The 18652-nt window shown below is 34.9% G+C and overlaps 2 protein-coding genes across 2 annotated transcripts; both read left to right on the top strand.

Annotated features, from left to right (window-relative positions):
- Positions 1–14: 14 nt before the first annotated feature.
- On the top strand, positions 15–2794 carry IFT57 (Intraflagellar transport 57). The gene is made up of 5 exons (XM_008193431.3): positions 15–198; positions 246–406; positions 1642–1757; positions 1799–2400; positions 2612–2794. Exons 1-5 carry the CDS (start codon positions 30–32, stop codon positions 2770–2772), a joined length of 1209 nt encoding a protein of 402 aa, XP_008191653.3. The 5' UTR covers positions 15–29; the 3' UTR covers positions 2773–2794.
- A 2021-nt stretch (positions 2795–4815) lies between these two features.
- On the top strand, positions 4816–18445 carry Plc21C (Phospholipase C at 21C). The gene is made up of 13 exons (XM_064358687.1): positions 4816–5262; positions 8401–8547; positions 8598–8869; positions 8917–9102; positions 11245–11619; positions 11672–11931; positions 12479–12675; positions 12727–12937; positions 13190–14059; positions 14202–14595; positions 14985–15047; positions 15439–15946; positions 16899–18445. The coding sequence occupies exons 1-13, from the start codon at positions 5140–5142 to the stop codon at positions 16971–16973; spliced, it is 3681 nt and encodes a 1226-aa protein (XP_064214757.1). The 5' UTR covers positions 4816–5139; the 3' UTR covers positions 16974–18445.
- The last annotated feature ends 207 nt before the right edge of the window (positions 18446–18652 follow it).

Here is an 18652-nt window from a genome sequence, read left to right as displayed (position 1 = left end):
CCTCTAAGTGGGCGGAGCCGCACGTTACCATGACAATACGAATACAAATTGACGAAATTTTACGCCAAAAAATGTCAGAAGAGAGTGAACAAACGTTTTCGGCTTTTAGCCAAATGGAAGGGCTTCTAGATAAGTTGAAATTGTTGAATTACGAAGCTGAATTTTTCAAGGAAACTAAGCTCAAGCCCATCCATAGGAAAGTCCCCAGTTTAATAATTCAAATAGTAATGGAATTAATTACAGGTATTATTTTGTTGTTACCAAAAACCCGGGCGAACAATTTTATTTGTTTGCCTTATTGGCGGCCTATTTAATACAGAAGATTGGAATTAGTTTCCAAACGCCACAAGAGGATGATGACCCGAATGTGACCGTGGAAAAAATACTAGATGTGGTGCGAAAAAATGTAATTCATTATTGAAATTTGCACTATGGTTGGAAACAGAATATAAGTTGGTATTTTTACAAAACACAGTATGATACGTCATTTTTGTCACGAGTTTATAAAGCGAGTTGCATACTATATTTTTTCTACGACAGTAGAAGTAACATTTGCACATTTTTTTCGAAAAAAACATAAAAGTTTCAACGATTTCTCTCTTAAAAACCACCAAAATAGCATAAGAATAATTAAAATTAGATATTTTGTGGCCAATTTTATATAAAATGTTTGAACTAGAATTTTTTCTTGAAAACTTTAGACTATATATTAATTCCCAAATCGTTAAATTAAATCACCAAACCCCAAAAAAACAGCAAATTAGATCGAAAAAACGTTTTATTCTAACGTTATAGCATTTTTTTTAAATTTTTAACTCTAATTTTTCACCAAATTTTGTCAAAAAGCAGCAAATTACGGTAAAGAAGACAATATTCTGGAATTTTCCAAGTTCAAAAATTCCTTATTTTGAGAAACTCTGAAATAAATGAGTCCAAAAACTCGAAATTTTTGCTGAATTCCGTCATAAATTTCTTAAAAAATCACGAAATTAATGTGTTTTTCGTCAAAATTAATATAAAATATCTAAACTATCGTCAAATTTGTGCATCTTGGCACAAAATTGAGACAAAAAACACAAAAAAACAGCAAATTAGGTCAGGTCAGGTCAGGTCAAAAAAGTTTAATTCAAACATTTAAGCATTTTTTTTAATTTGAAACTTTAATTTTCCACCAAATTTCGTCGAAAAGCAACAAATTATGGTAAAATTAGCGTTGTTTTGGAATTTTTCAAGCGTGTAAGTTGATTTTTCAGGTAAAAATTCTCATATTTCGAGAAATTCTTAATAAAAAATTAAACCTCAATTTTAAAATAACACAGTTTTACATAGTTTTTTATGATTTTCTGCACGTTTTCGTCTTAGGAACACGAAATTTTTGGCAAATTTCACAATAAATCTCCCACAAAATCCCCAAATTTGTGAATTTTTTTAAATATTTCAGTTAAAAATAATAAAAAAATATCCAAACTATCGCTAAATTTGCGCCTTTTTCAAGCACTTTTAATTTTTCAGCTAGGAACTCATTTTTTTCGCTAAATTTTGCCAAAAAAAAACAAATATCAAAAAATAAACAGACGTAAAATCAAAAATTCTGTTTCCATCCACTAATTTATTGGCCAAGTATTAAAATCCGAATTCTAGGAAATTGCTGTTAATTTCCACGCCAATAAGCTGATGCAAGGTGTGGGCGAACAAGTGGTTTACATTTTGGACAGTCTGGCCAGCAAGGCTTTGGAGAAAAATTTCATGTTCCAAAAGTGAGTAAATCCCCCTTTGTTTGCTTTAAAAATTGTGTTAGGCCTTTGCTTCCCGAGGAAAAAGCGGAAGAAAGCGAGCTGATAAACGACGAATCCGAGATAAACCTTGACCGTGTGGAGGAGGAAATGTTGGCAGCTTACACGGACGATTCCGACGAGGAAAACCTTTTCCTCCTTGATAACGTGAAAGTGGCCCGGAAAGAGCCCCAAATGGCCGAAATCAAAATGAACGTAAATGAAGAAGCGTGGAAATTGGAACTGGAGCGAGTTCTCCCGCATTTAAAAATCACAGTTAAGAATGAAAACCGTGATTGGCGTTCGCATTTAGAGCAAATGAAGCAATACAAAGTCAGTGTTGACTCGTCACTTGGTGTGGTTAAAACACAGTTGGAGAAGTTGCATAAGGAGATAAGTCAAACGCTTGATAAAATCGCAAGTCGAGAGAAGTTTCTCAATCGGGAGCTGGAGAATAATTTGGATGAATATAGAATGCTGCAAGATCAGCTCTCGAAAATCAGAGATGCTTATAAGGGGATCAGCGAGGGGGTTGCTGAGAGGAATCGCGAGCTGTTCAGGCTAACGGATCGATTGGAGACAGTCAAACAGCAAATGGAGGAGAGAGGGAGTTCGATGACGGATGGAAGTATGTTTTATCCACTGGTTGGGTACTTTATGGTAAAACGGAATTTTATCGGCTGGGAAAATAAAGTTCGCAACCGTGTCTGTTTTTCTGTTTTTGACATTTTTTCAGTCAATATAATGGAAGGATAAAATTCACAATTATCTATCTTATCAAGCGTTTGAAATTATATTTTATCGTCTTGTAGATATTACAATAAATAATTTTTTTTCAGCCCCTTTGGTTAATATTAAGAAACAGTTGGGTAAGGTCAAGTCTGAGATTGTGGAAATGGATGTAAGGATTGGAATTTTGGAGTGTATTTTGCTCCAGTCGAAAATTCGAGACGAGAAAAATTTGGAAACTGAGTTTGGACAAGCGATTTCGGTTTTCTAGAACAATAAAAGTTTGTGATGTATTATGTTGTTTTATTGGTGGGAGTAATTTGATGTAAACTTGTGTAAAATGAGCCGGGGAATCGATTGGCGTTGAGAAAATCGACAAATTTCCAATAGTTTTTTAATTACGAATTTTTTAAAATTTCACCAATTTTTGCATTTATCAGCAATTTGCTCGAAAACTATAAGTCGGAGAACAATAATCTTTTTTGAAAAAAATAGATAATTCAAAGAGCTTTCCAACGATAATAAACTTCATGGGGTTATCTCTGATAGTTCCGGAGCTATTGCTCGACAAATGTTCCGGGTACCCAAAATTGACAAAAATTGCGACGAAAATTGAAAAAATCAAACATAAAAAAATCGAACATATGGACTTTTTTTGGACTTTTAACAACTCTAGAGAGTTGTAAAGGCATAAATAAATACGAAAAAGTATGATAGAACGAATTTAAAAAAAAATAACTTTTTCATTTTCTTGAAGGTTACTCAGGAAATTTTAGCAAAAAAAATAAAATTTTTAAATCTCATGAAAAGTTCGTATAATATAGAAAATGAGCCGCTGAATTCAATGGAACAAACCGCATTGCTCTACGACTTTTAGTTTTTGCGTTATGAATTTTTTTGTTGGATAAAATTTTCCACTATAACAAATGGCTACCCTAAATTTAGGCAAAAAAATTTAAATTTTTAATTCTTGTGAAAAATTGCTATAATATGTAAAATGAGCCGTAAAATTCAATGGAACAAACCGCAGTGCTCTACGACTTTTAGTTTTTTTTTTATGAATTTTTTTAGTGAAAAACTTTGATCGCCTCTGTAGCCGGAACCGTTGCCCGGAGCGGCTCCGGGTTTAATCGAAAAAATAGAGAAAATTAAGCGCTATCAGATGGTTTTTTGCTCGTTGCTTTAAGTCTTACAGTTTCCGAGAAAAACGCAAAAAAAGGTTTCCATTTTCACTTTTTTTCAATTTTCAACCGCCAATTACGGCCAAACTATTAGAGTTATCGAAAAACGGAAAAATCGAGGACAACCGGAATAAAAAGCTCTACGAAATGGCATAAGACTTAAGGCGATATCTCGCAAAAAATTTTTCAATTTTCAAACGCCGATTACGGCCAAACTAAAAGAGCTAGGAGAAAACTCTTTTTTCCATCGTAAAGAGCACATCAAAATCTATGAGATAGGATAAGTTTTATTCGATTCTGAGACACTTTTAAAATTGACCATTTTGTGGGGGGGGGGAGTGTTAACTTTTTTTAATTTTTTTATTTTCCCAATTACGACTAAACTATTCGAAAAAGTGGAACTGTTTTGATCCTCACCTATGCAAAATGATCCGGGGAATCGATTGGCACCGAAAAAATTGCAAAATTCCCAATAGTTTTTTAGTTATGAATTTTTTAAAATTTTACCAATTTTTGCATTTATCTGCAATTTGTTCAAAAACTATTAGTCAGAGAACAATAATTTTTTTTGAAAAAAATAGATAATTCAAAGAGCTTTCCAACGATAATACACTCCATGGGGTTATCTCCAATAGTTCCGAAGCTATTGCTCGAGAAATGTTCCGGGTACCCAAAATCGACAAAATTTGCGACGAAAATTGAAAAAATTAAACATCCAAAAATCGAACATATGGACTTTTTGTGGACTTTTAACAACTTTAGTGGATTGTTAAGACATATAGAAGTCTATAAAAATTTGCTGGAGTGAGTTTAAAAAAAAATTTTTTTTCGTCTCTTTGAAGGTAAGTGTATTTATTTACTCAGGAAATTTGAGCAAAAAAATTCAAAATTTTAAATCTCGTGAAAAGTTGGTATAATACAGAAAACGAGCCGCTGAATTCATTAGAACAAACCGTTTTGCTCTACGCCTTTTAGTTTTTGAGTTATGAATTTTTTAATGATTGGTTATTTTTCCAACTGTTGCGCTCTCTGGAGGTCGGTAGACAAGTCTTGTTGGTTTTATTGACCAGTCGTAGTCCTCTTGGAGTTGGTTCAGCTCTCGAATGTTGTATTTTAGTCATGCGCTGCTGCCGCAGGACCTGGTAACAGGCAAACAGCAGCAGTAGCAACAGCAGAAGAGCTGTAGATTGTGCAAGTCGATGTAAATTGTCATCAAGCAAGCAAAAAAAATCCAGTCGAAAAAATGGTGAGCCAGCGAACGTATCGTTGGCTCCCTTCGTGGAGTTAACCGGAGTCAGCTGGCGTGTGGTTTTACGGTCGTGGTGCTTGAGAAAAACTAGCAACTTTTCACAAAGAAGAGCTGAAATGAACGAACAAGAACGGGTCTGAAAGCGCGTTTGTTTGTGTGTTGGTTGTTGGCTGGTGGTGAGATGGTGTGCTGAAGGAGCTCTCCAGCGATGTCGGCGACTCCGGGAGGCAGGACCGGAGCGGCGGCCACCCCTTCCAACGCTGTCTCCCTCAAATCTATCGAGGTGCCCCAGGCCCTGCAGAACGGTGAAAAATTCATCAAATGGGATGAGGTGAGAGACAAGAAACTCGGTGCAGGGGTGATAACACCACACCCTTGATGCTGAAGACGACGACACCGAATCCACGCTTTGTTTACGACGATTCGCGCTAATCAAAACAAATAGCACGCAATCATATCGAAAAAATCGCTTCATAGAAGAGCTATTTATGGATCAATGACGGATTTTCCTGCATTTCCGGCTGCTTTTGGCCAGGACGTGATTTCATTTTCCAGCGAAAATAAACTAAAAGCTTTTTTTTGGCTTCCAGAAGAACCGCACTCAAAACATACGAGAAACAAAATAATAATTGGTTAAAAATCAAGTTCCATAAATGAATATTGTTCTAATTACATGCAATTTTTCTCAAAACTCGAAATAACTTAAATTTACAAAATTGTAATCTTGCTGTTTTTTTTATTTTTATTTTTTTGTATTCCAGTTTTTAATTTTTTCAATATTTCAGTCGCTTAGTACTTCAGAATTTCAGTTTTTTTTTGTTTTAGTTTCTCAGTTTTTGAACTTTCTATGTTAAATTATTTATTAATCTTAAACAATTTTTGTATCTTCTTTGATTTTGGAATAAAAATAAGAAATTATTAATTATTAACTTTTCCAAAACGACACTGTAGATTTTAATTGGTTGTGTGAAAGTCCTACTTTCCTAGAATTCTAAGTTTTTGTGAAATAAATTTAAAAAGTGTTTTCGTCAAAAAAATCAAATTATTTTAAAAATTAAGCAGAATCGACCATTTTAAAATCCCGTTCTGTGAGAAAGACCAGCCCTATAACAGGTTTGGCTGTTGTCTCATTTGTCCTACGAATGACTAATTGACCAATAAAAATATAAAAATCACCTTCCACTTGTTTATCTGGTGCACAAAAAATTGCAAGACGATTGAAGCGTTTGTCATTGGCTATGAGGTGGGAGATTACACTCCCAGCCATAAAATAAACCAATCATAATTGAGCAAAAAACTGTTTGATTATTTTGTAAATGTCGGCCAAATCACATGAAATTTCGCTGTTTTCTAAGAAAATTTCAAGTTTTCTATTACAATTGGGTTAAAAAATCATAAATAAATTGTGGATCGATTGGTTTTGATAAAAATCATTTCTCGTAATTATTTCGATTTCAAAGTCAAACATTTCGCACATTTTTCAGCAAAAACTCAAGATTCTTTCACATAACTCAAAAATGTGCCAAATTCGGTCAAAAATCTTTATATTTTTAGTTATTAAGATGGGCATAACTAATATTTTTTTCATAAAAATTCAGTTCTAATTCGTTTCTAAAGCTGTAGATTTGAAATCTGAGTTCTTTAAGTTATGTTATAAAGCCTCTTTAAATTCGTTCTCTAGAATATGTTGTAGATTGTATTTAATTTTTTACTCCATTCTCCAAATTCTCTTTTAGATTCTGCTTCTCTTCATTTGCAACTTTCTTTCTAGTTTTCTTTAAAATTCTTAACAGATATTATTTTATAAACGCTTGAAATTTTTTTCTTAATTTTTATTGAAAATCGCGAAATAAGTGAGTTATTGGCTGAAAGATGCACTTCAACATTCGAAAAAAACAAATAATTCATTAATTTCACAATTAGTTTGAGAAAAATTGAGTGAGTTTTTGCTTAAAATAGAGTAATTTCCGACACGGCCTATTTTCACTTTGATGCCCGTGTTTGTGCGTTTCAGTCCGAAAACATATTTTTAATACCAACAAAAAACTTTCTTTTAACCCAGTTTTGGGTTAAAATGTTTGAAAAAATAAATAAAAATTCACCTGGTTGTAGTAAAAGTCGGCCAGTTATTTACGTTTATGACACTATAAGTTCAGAATACAATATATTTCAACCCCCAGAGCAAAACAAACCGGCCGTTTTATGACACTCTCTGATAGGAACTTAATAAACTTCTTTGGGGCCATTTCCTCCCCTTATATTGGAAAGAAACTCATTGTGATGATAATAAAGCCAAAAATTGTTCCATTAAAAATAACAGTAAGAAAACAAAGCTGAAGGCAACAGTTGATGTCGTGTTTACAGAAATGGCATTGAAAAAAATTCAATTTCTGTTTTAAAAATTTTAGTAGATGACAACAATGCGGTTGTCAGTTAACAAGTCGATTAATTGCGGTTTCCGTTAAATAGTTCTGTAACCGAAAGAGGTCAACGATTGTGATAAGAGATAAAGCGAGATAAACTTCTGTTGACTAGCATTTTTAATAAAACTTTTGTTTGTTGTTTTATAAATTAAACAATTAACTAGTTTTCCATGTGCATGTAATTGTAGGTACACAATTTACGTCCAGTTTTTTGCTTGAGTAAACAACAAAACCAAGTTTAAGTTGACATTAGTTATCGAATCACACACCATTCAGTAACATACTTGGTATGACACAGTTTTGAAGGACTGGACGGTTTAACAATAGAATTAGAATAAGTTCACAATGTGCATTTATTTTTAAAATAAATTTGCTCGGCACCAGACCTGGATGACTTTTGCCATATGCTAATTTATTGTACAAGATGATAATAGATTAGGTAATTCGGTGTTGGAGATAACCTTCGGATAATATTTATTTTTAATTCTTCAACGGAATTACACTAAACGCTACAATTTCCCGAATAATTCAATCACATATTTCGGGACACAAAAATTAGCCAACGAATCGATTACACACTATATATTGTAAGAAGGCTATTTTTAACTTTTTCGAATAAAAAAACGCCCACTTGTTCTATTTAACCCGTCGAATAATAAATGGCACCTACCAAAATTCGGTAGGTGTAACACAACGCATTACATCAATCAGTTTTGACGTCACCCAAACATTCAATATTTATACATTTACGAACAGGACGGAGGAATCCCAATTCATTAATTTCCAGCACAGTTTATGCCGTAAATTTGTAAAAAATATTACTTCTTTATTCTTTGACGAAATGAAAATTTGTATCAATATGTTACCAAATTTTGAAATTTCCAATAATTTTAAGCTTCCGAGTTGTCCGAACGAATTGAAATTTTGCATACTTACGTAATCTGCGGTAATTACCCCCTAAAAGGGTGTAAAACATTATTTTTTATATTCGTATTTTAGGACTTTATCTCAAAAAATCGAAATATTCTTGTTAATATTTTTTGTAGGACTCTGGGGTGGGAACCCCCGTCACCCTGCGCGTGGACAAATACGGTTTCTACCTCCACTGGGTGGACCAAAACCACGAAATGGACCTTCTGGACATAGCCACCATCAGAGATACGCGGACAGGTCGCTATGCAAAAATCCCAAAGGTTTAAAAAAAAACTTTTCGGGGGCTTAATTATTCAAGTGTTGCTTTCAGGACCCCAAATTAAGACAGATCGTGACAATGGGCTCTCAAGACACGCTCGAAGAGAAGACAGTGACTGTTTGTTGTGCCAATGACTTTGTGAATATGAATTTTATAAATTTCTGTTGTACGAGGAAAGAAATTGCAAGATTATGGACGGACGCATTGATGAGTCTTGCGTACAATCTTAACCAAATCAATGGCACGGCTAATTTGTACCTTTTGAAGGCTTACACGAAATTGATTTTGGTCACCGACAAGACGGGGAAAATCCCTATTAAAAAGTAGCGACTAATTGTGCTAAAAACTCGAGTTATTTGATTTGTTCCAGCATAATAAAAATGTTTGCTCAAAGCAGAGACGACAAGAGACGGATTGAGACCGTTTTGCAATCAACGGGGCTCCCCTATGGCAAGAATGACACGCTAAGTCCCGAAAAATTCCAATTTGAAGACTTTTTTAATTTTTACAAAAACTTGACCCAACGCAGCGAGATAGAGAAGGTTTTTAACGACATGTAAGCACACTTCCGTGTTTAATTACCAGTGTGAGGAAATTTTATGGGGTGGCCATGAGGCCACAACCGATCAGTTGACTCGTCGTAGCGCTCTCGCGATGTTCAGATTTATCCATGAAATGGTCCGTGCATTGGCGTAGTTTACTTGGGGTTTATACAATTAATGTTACCAGTCGCTTACAAAAATCTCATTAAAACATAAATATTATTGTTTTATTATAATTACGGAGTACCCAAGAAAAATTGTGGCAATAAAATAGTCGCTAAGTTATTAAGACTGCGGTATATTTGTTGAGATTATTTTCGGAACCAATTTTAAAATAGTCGCTAATATCAGCTTCTGATTGGCTAGTTCAAACCCTGACAAGGCACCAAATTTGACATAATCGTTAAAAAATAACTTTATTATTTCCTCAATCTTACATGGACACCAATGAAGATGTTTAATACAGGGGAGCGCAAGTCACTATTACATTTTGAAAATGTTGCGTTTTAATTCAGTGGAAATTAAAATTAAAAACTAAATAAAAATATTTTAATCATTTTCTCTGAGAAATACGCTTGAATAACTGTGATTCTTTCTAAATTCTCGAAAACTGATTCCGTTTTGCGGTTAAAATATCTTCGAATTTCGAAAAATTTCTTTCTACATCACAGCTGGTTACAGGAGTAAATAAAAAGTTTGGTGCTAACGCAAAATATATCGAAGGTGGTACATTATTCGCTATTTGTTTTAAAACTAGAAAATCGGGATTTCTAGTAACTGCGTCAATTTTTGCATTAAATTTATCTCGTAATGACCATTCTACAGATTTTAACTCTATCAACGTAAACTCAAATTTCTCAACTGTAATGGATAATTTAAAATTTTACGTTTCTAGAAATTTGATCGTAGTTGGAATATTTGAAAAATTGTTTTCAATTAAATTAAGTTGAGAAACTCACTTTGTGGTTAAAACTAAAGTTTTACATTGTTTAATGCTTTGTGCATCGTCGTTTAAAGCAATAAACAAATGATTTTAATTGATTAAAATTTTTAGACATTTGCTTCTAACCAAGTACCCCAGCATGTAACTACAATTGTTGATTCGTCAGAAACGTTACGATTTGTATATTTTTTTAAAAAGGACTTTAAATAAAGCTACAAAATGTGCTCGAGGTGAAATCACAGCGTATTTCCCTTTGAAACGTGGTGTGGTTGAAAACATTTCAAGGGCTAAAAATGGTAAATAATTAAAAAAATATTAATGTCACACCAAAGAATACTTCGAAATGAATTACAATTTCGTAATTTAGTTCTACTGGGTCACTTTTATGCTTTTTAAATAAGTACATGAGATAAAAATGTTCTTTTGACTTTTTAGATATTATTAAAATTAACAGAGAGTTAGGGCGGTTAAAAGTAAAGGTATAATATTAATAGATAAGTGACATTAATTATTTTTTAATTATTTACGAATTACGATTTTTAGCTCTCGAAATGTTATCAAAGGCGATGAACACGCTTCAGAGGGAAATACGGTTCGGTTTCACCTCAGGCGCATTTTGCAGTAAGTTTAAATTGCAATAAGTTGGTGAGTCTTACAGATAACGAAATGATTCTTGCACCAAAAATTTATTTCAAGTATTAGCTTTATTTCGTCTCGATTATGTGGGAGTCTATCTTTTAAATTAAAAAACTTTCCAGCATCTCGAAAATTTCACTACACAATTATGCAACGTTACAAGAAAATGTAATTTTTTTGGTTTCCCTTTATCAAAACTCAACCTTGTTAAACTACGCATAAATCTGCATTTATTGAAAATTTGTTTGCAAAAAAAACGGATTTTCTAGCTTTATCCAGAAAGAAGATATGAGTATGTAAACGCAAAATGTGTCCAATTTTAGGTGTTTGCAAATTTTTAGCTAAAACGTCTTTTCAGCCCCTTCGCGAGGGTTGAAACAAAAAATTCTTTGTCTAAACATTTTTTAATACTCTTTCCTAACTTATATCAACAATGTAAGCTGTTCCACAACATTTCGATTTAAAGGTTTATCTGACTGCAAGCGCGCGCCCATGCACTAACCTTCGCCCATAAAATTTCCTCACACTGTAAATTACTAAACGTGATTGCAAGCTTTTCCCCAACATTTCGTTTCAGTGTTGGTTCAAAAAAGCACATGACGGCCGCACAATTCGTCGATTTTTTGAACAAAACGCAACGAGATCCGCGCCTGAACGAAATTCTACATCCTTACGCAAACACAGCACGCGCCAAAGACATCATCGCACAATACGAGCCCAACAAATACAATGCACAAAAAGGCCAGTTATCCTTCGACGGTTTTCTCCGCTACCTCATGTCGGAAGATAACAATATAATAGCACCGAGTAAATACGAACTTTGCGACGAAATGGATCATCCCCTCGCCCACTATTTCATTAATTCGTCGCACAATACTTATTTAACTGGACACCAACTAACGGGCAAATCCAGCACAGAGATGTACAGACAGTGTTTATTGGCTGGATGTCGGTCTGTTGCACGATTTCTACGCCTGTTGTCAGATTTAACGACTAGTTTTTAGTTGCGTCGAGTTGGATTTTTGGAATGGGAGAGAGGAACCGATCATTGTGCACGGTTATACGTTTGTTCCTGAAATTTCAGCAAGGGAAGTGCTTGAAGCGATTGCTGAAAGTGCATTCAAAACGTCCGATTTTCCGGTGGTTTTGTCGTTTGAAAATCACTGTAATCCGAGACAACAGGCGAAAATCGCCAATTATTGTCGCGAGATTTTCGGAGAAATGCTGCTAGAGGCACCTCTAGAGGCGTACAAGTTGGAGCCAGGTATTTAACAATTATCACAATTTTTTTTTCATTTTTTACAATTTAGCATTTTTTATTTTCCTTGTTACGATCAGTAAAGAAATCATAATTTTACTGTTTAATTAATTAAATAATTTTTTTAACTATTTTTTCATACTTTGTCAATTGTGCGGAGAACTAAATACTAGGATGCGACACGACTCACAATAAAATAAAATGTCCCCGTTCTCGTAAGTTCCATTAGTGTCGCTAGATGGCGCAGTTGTTTCTCATTATTTTAAAAGCATCGAAATAAAAGTTTTATTTTTAAATAATGCCGAACTCACCACATACAAAAAAATTTGCGGCAGATAGAGCATTTAATTCGCAGTAGAAAGAGATGAAGAAAAATTCAAAGTTTTACTTATTTTAAACAAAAAGTCCGCGAAATAATGTCTATTTGTTAAAAGTAATTTTTAATCATTTTTTTTAATAATGTCATCTTTCCGTTCTATTTGAAAACAATTTTGATGATAATGTTTTAAGTTTTGCGTTTTTTCTGCAAATGAGTGTTAAATTCTGTTTGAAGGCCAGCCTTTGCCTCCACCATCAGTCCTGAAGCGCAAGATAATAATAAAGAATAAAAAAAAACATCACCACCACCACCACCATCATCACCACCATAAAAAAAGCACATCGGCCCAACCGGAAGCACCACCATCGGAACCCACCGGAAACGGTGACGTTCCACACCACGCCCCTCCATTGCAGGCCAATTGCAGACAAGTAAATAAAAAATAAACTAATTTTTTCCCTAGCATTCGTTTTTTTTTCAAGGGTTCTAAAGACTCAACTGGGACAGAAGATGAAGAATCGTCAAGTGACGAAGACGGCGAAACACTCGAAACGGACAATTCGACGGAACCGACGAATGAAGGAAGCGATCACAAAGCGGCAACAGCTGGAGAGACCGAGGCAGGAGCCGAGATATCGGCTCTAGTGAATTACGTACAACCGGTGCATTTCACCAGCTTCGAAAATGCGAAAAGTTAGTTTATTGTTGTTTATTGTGAGTTTAGTTAGAGTCGCTAGATGGCGCAGTTTAAAAAAATATTAGTTAGCTATGAAAACAATTTTATTTGCATGTAATTAATCAATTGATTGAGTTTAAACGCTCGGGGCGCCCTCAGTGCTACTTTGCCGTACTGTATCTTTAGGTACGATTTTTTAACCCGTTGCGACTCCTAATCTATAGTCCTCCCTAGTCGGGTCAAGCAATAATTTGGTGCAATTTTTGCAGAAAAAAACCGCAGTTATGAAATGTCGTCATTTGATGAAAAGCAGGCAACTTCACTTTTGAAAGAATATCCCGTTCAGTTCGTCAACTACAACAAACATCAACTGAGCCGCGTTTACCCGGCTGGCACTCGTTTCGACTCATCAAACTTCATGCCTCAGGTTTTTTGGAATGCCGGCTGTCAGCTCGTTGCTTTAAATTTCCAAACACTTGATTTAGCCATGCAATTAAATTTGGGCATTTTTGAGTATAATTTTCGTTGTGGTTATTTGCTCAAGCCTGAATTTATGCGACGAACTGATCGGCGGTTTTATCCTTTCGCTGAATCAACAGTCGATGGTATAATCGCAGGAACGGTCAAAATAACTGTGATATCTGGACAATTTTTGACTGATAAGAGAGTAGGGACTTATGTCGAAGTGGAAATGTATGGCCTACCAGCCGACACAGTACGGAAACGCTTCCGGACGAAAACTGTGCCCAATAATGGAATTAATCCAGTCTATGATGAGGAACCTTTCGTTTTTAAAAAAGTCGTTCTGCCTGATTTGGCTTCGATTCGAATCGCGGCGTATGAAGAATCTGGGCGTTTTATTGGACATCGAGTTCTTCCAGTTGTTGGACTGTGTCCTGGTTATCGACACGTAAATTTACGAACTGAAATCGGACAACCGTTACCTCTGGCCACGTTATTTCTTCATATTGTGGTCAAGGATTATGTACCGGACGGCCTTTCTGACTTTGCAGAGGCTTTAGCCAACCCGATCAAGTATCAAAGTGATTTGGAAAAACGCGCACAACAGTTAGCTGTTCTCACTGATGACATGGAACCGGCCGAAGGGACCGAAGACCAGAAAAAAAATAGCTTGAGTGGTAAGATTTAAAAAACTATTACCGGATGAGAACTATTTTTATTATTAATGTACTAATATTAAAAAAAAACTAGAAATTTAAAAATTTAAAAATTGTCGCTAGCCCCAAAAAAGTAAGATCAATTTTTTCATGACCACTCTAGCCAAAGAACAAGCCACCAACGGAAGTCCAATCCAACGGCCCTTGATAGCAACAGGGGCGGCTTCAGTGGACGCCACCTCCGATAACGAAGGCCCCGTAATAGCGACCAGTGTTGACACAAAAAATCCACAACACGATTCCAACTCCTTACCGAAAAATATTGAAGTCAAAGAAGAAAAGTTTGAAGAACTGATAGCCGAACCATTGGACAAGATTCTTGACAATAAATTAGTTAAGGAGAAAAAATTGGAATTGGACAAGAAATTGGAGAATTTAAGGAAAAAACACGAGAAGAAGAAAATGACGTTGCAGTCGCAGAAATCGGGCGATTTTTCCGAGAAGAGGTCACGTTTGATTAACATGAAGCTGGTCAAGCGATTATCCAGTAAAAATATGTAAGTTTTTGTGTGTCGCAAGCAGGGCCGGACTGGCCCTGTCCGTTTATGTTTTTGCCCAAACTATTCGCAAATTTAATTATTTTTTACTGTCTGTTGTCTTTCGACTAATGCACTTATTAAAAAAAATTGTAAAAGTCGGTGATTTTTATCTGGCGCCAAAAAATAAATAGGTTTTTTTGCGTAAGAATCTTTATTACTTTGTCATACATCTATACAATTGCTTAATCGTATGAAAACGAATTAAAATAAAAGAAAATTGGTTGGTTGGTTGAAGCAATTTTAATTAAAAAAAACAATAAGTGATAAAACAGACCAGTCCGGCCTTGTCCACAGGGGAATCACTAGTTAATTGCTTGTTGAAACAATAATAATTACTATGTCACAAGGACGGACAACCAGACCAGTTGTTCTGAACAACCAACTGGTATATGGAGCCTGTGCACAGTTTGGTGAGTTTTTATGTCATGTGTGGTGACACCTTTCTTCAATTTATTCTGCACGAACATCTTGCACATGACTCGAGACTGAAAATCTTCGTAGATATCGGAGAGAAACGAATGCTTACATGCATGTTCAGTGTTCATAGATTAGTGGTTTTCACGGAGAACTTCAAACATAGTAATTATTATTATTTCAGCAACAGTGAAAATGACTGAATTTGTAACTAGAGCATGTTTGACTTATTTATGTAATTCTGAAAAAATAGCCATTTACATGAAGTAAAAACTTTACGAACTCCAATAAACTGAGGATAATAAATGACTTGTTGATTTTTGGCGCATTTATGACTCGTTTTATGACTTTTGGAACACATTGAACCAACACAATTTAATTTTTAAGCGTGAGCGGCGTGTTCTCGACGGAGTCGCCGAGCGTGGAGCCCCTCACGTGCGTGGCGGACGGCCCGGAGACCAGCAGCGGCGACCCCGACAAGCCGTCGCTGCCCCGCAGCCACTCGGAGCGTCTCCTGTCCGTTAACCGCGACTTTGTGTGTCAGGAAAAGGAGCTGCGCGAAAAATACCACGAAGTGATTTACAACACGGCCGAAAAAGTGATGAAAATCTCACAAAACAACCAACTGAAGACACTCAAAGACCAGTTCGAGCGCGAAACCACCGACTTGATGCGAAAGTTACAAGCCGACCATCGAGAAGAAGTCAAAGCTTTGGCGAAAAAGCACCGAAATCGTGAACAGTTCACGAGGGTTAAAAGGGAAGCGGAGTCTGCTGTTGTGGGCCGGGGGGTCTCAGAGAGGGAAAAGCTGGGGCAGATTTTTGAGAGTCGGAGAGAGGAGTTGCAAAGGCAGCATGAGGCGGTTAAGGACGCTTTGGCCGAGTGCCGGAATAAGGTGAGTTTTTGAACAAGTCTAGTGATAAATTGACAAGACTCCGCCACGAAAAGTAACACCAGACAAAATCTTACTTTTTCCGCTACAATACTCTATCTGACGTCTTTAGGGGTCAAATTGTTTAAGATTAAGCCACTGTTTACCAATCTATTACGAATATTTGCACTTACATGAAGAAAATTGTAAAAATTCCTTAAACTGTTCAAGTTCTAATGACTTCAAATAACCACTAACACCAATGAATGTTTATTAAAACAGTTATTAGCACTTTAAAACCAGCGTTAAAGAAAAATAATCCCGTTTTTTTAATACAACACGTTTTGAATTTTTTGTGACAACACCACTAAACTTGACAGTTCCAAAAACGGCGTAGGATTACAAGCGCGGGAATTCTACCAACCTAAAAGTACTCACTAAACATACCACTCATACGTACTTTTAGTGATTTTTTTGTTTCCAGGATATTTAAAAAAAATTTCTCGCTGGAAATACACAAGGTTTTATTAAAATTTGTTGGGTAAAAAAATCGTACATTGACAATATCTGATTTCAATTTGCACAGTAAAACTCAAATAAACGTTCATTTACGATTCTGTTTTAAACAGCTCATTTTTTGAATCAAATAATAAACACTTATGTTTTATTGGATTTAATGTTTTTAAAACTACTTTTTTATTTTTATACAAGTGTACAATTGTTTAGAATTTATTTTATTCAGTTAAATTTACAAATTCCAAAATATTAATTTGAAGTAATAATTTTTTTTTTCTTTAATTTATAGTCTTGCAAAAAATGTTGTATTATACCCGACGATAAAGATTGTCTATCTACTCATGAAATAAATAAACAATGTCTTTATCGTCTTGTATAACTATAACTGTGCTTTTATTATTTTTACTGGCCAAAAATATTTGACCTTTAAATTTAAATTTAATTTGAAATGTTTGTTTAGGCGAAGGTGGCGCTCCTGAAGGAGTTCGAGACGCGGATGGCTCGCGTGGAGTCCGAAAGCGGTGGAGTTCTGTGACTGTTTTCCTAAAAAACAATCTTTTTTCCAAGTCTAACTGTGAGTTACCTGATGCGAACCTTCTCTAGTTGTAAAGTGCAATATTTGCGGATATTGTCGTAATTTATTTAACGAATACTGTCTTTGATACTCTCGACAATCAAAAAAAAAAAATGTTACAAGGTGGCCCAGATGTTTTTAAGTGCTACAGTCCTTTGGTCTTGTTACTATAATATTGATGTTTATCGTTTATTGTGATAGTAGGTTAGCGAAAATATAATAGAGCGCGTTTTCAAGTGATACATTATTGTTAATTTGCAACGTAACGCCAGTGTATGATCGGTTTATTTATCCAAGGCTGTGGTACACAAACACGGTTATGAGCCAGTTGGGGGGAAAATATTTCGTTTATTAAGTGGCTGTGAGGAGACATGACAAAATTATTCACGAGTTGACAATAACGCACACAAAGGAACTAATTATTATTTGGTGTATTTGTGTACCTCAGCTTTTTATGAAAGCATTTTTCGTTGGTGACGGATGTGCTAGTTTTAGGAAGTAAGTAGAAAAGTGCCACCAACTGTGAAATGTTATTTCGTAATAGATTACCTGTTATCAAGTGTATTTATTTATTTTTCCATTATTTGTGCTATGCGGTGGGTCCAAAGCATCCGATTTTTTACACAACAATTAATTTTTTTTTGGGGATGCTTTTGGCCCATTTGGGATCTTCCGAGCGGGTTTAGTAGATCTAGTCATTTTGATTTCGTCGCAATACACTCAGCATTATCGATTAAATCATTCTCAGACCTCGTTTAGTGATTTTAGGGAGCGCTTTTTCCGGAAACGGCCTGAATTTCGTTTTGTTAAACATCAACAGCTTAATATTGAATCTTCGATGTTGCTGACTAGTGTTTGTTGCTACTAATTGTTAATATAACTGGTTGTTGAATATGTAGTATAGAAAAAATTGTTAGGTGAGACGGCCACTCGTCCTTATTCCGCTCTAAGCTAGTTGTCTATAAATAAAAACTGGAATAAGGGCGACCAACAACTGGCGGTTCAAGTTATGCGATAGGTGTAGTATAAATAAATTATTTCCCTCATTAGGTATTGTACTCCATATGACATACTCGAAACGGCCTATTTAGTCTAAATGTTTTCGTTGATTTTTTAACCATTTGATTCGTTCGAATTCTATTATCGCGTTTTGTACGTATATAGGTACTTATTTTTTTGAGTGCTCAAGAGTATTTTGACGATCGATGAGATTTTGTTGATTTTTGTTTCTAGTTGTTTTTTGATTACATTCCATTTAAGTTTGTTAGTGAGTGATTATTGTTGAATACATTTACGAATTTCTGCATTTTGTATTTTTCCAAGTCGTGCCTTTTAACCATGAATAATTTTACTTGTACACTATTCTTACTCATCTGTGTATTATTACATGTGTTTACTATGAAGTTTGTGTCAGAATAGATTTATGTGCTCTACCACGGCTCTCATTCAAACAATAAAAACCGATAAAACACCCGAATCCCTCCCACAATATTTACGTCTTTTGCGTTAAAAATCACATTTGAAATAACTTATTTACATAATTATAGTAATCACAATAAAAGTTTAAAGTAACATGAAAAGGAAAGTAAAAAACAACAATTGCTGAAGTAATAGATATTTTAACTTTATCTGTTTTTTAA

Source organism: Tribolium castaneum, chromosome 9 (genome assembly GCF_031307605.1).
Source record: "Tribolium castaneum strain GA2 chromosome 9, icTriCast1.1, whole genome shotgun sequence".
Taxonomy (NCBI): Eukaryota; Metazoa; Arthropoda; class Insecta; order Coleoptera; family Tenebrionidae; genus Tribolium; species Tribolium castaneum.
Note: the sequence above shows the minus strand (reverse complement) of the source record. Positions and strands in the feature narration are given on the sequence as shown.

Excerpts from the sequence above, each read along its gene's own strand:
- IFT57 (XM_008193431.3), top strand. The coding sequence starts at position 30 with ATGACAATACGAATACAAATTGACGAAATTTTACGCCAAAAAATGTCA. Across the intron at positions 199-245 it reads GCTCAAGCCCATCCATAGGA|ATTATTTTGTTGTTACCAAA; the intron begins AAGTCCCCAGTT and ends TTAATTACAGGT. Across the intron at positions 1,758-1,798 it reads AAAAATTTCATGTTCCAAAA|GCCTTTGCTTCCCGAGGAAA; the intron begins GTGAGTAAATCC and ends AAATTGTGTTAG.
- Plc21C (XM_064358687.1), top strand. The coding sequence starts at position 5,140 with ATGTCGGCGACTCCGGGAGGCAGGACCGGAGCGGCGGCCACCCCTTCC. Across the intron at positions 8,548-8,597 it reads GCTATGCAAAAATCCCAAAG|GACCCCAAATTAAGACAGAT; the intron begins GTTTAAAAAAAA and ends TGTTGCTTTCAG. Across the intron at positions 12,676-12,726 it reads TGCAGGCCAATTGCAGACAA|GGTTCTAAAGACTCAACTGG; the intron begins GTAAATAAAAAA and ends TTTTTTTTCAAG.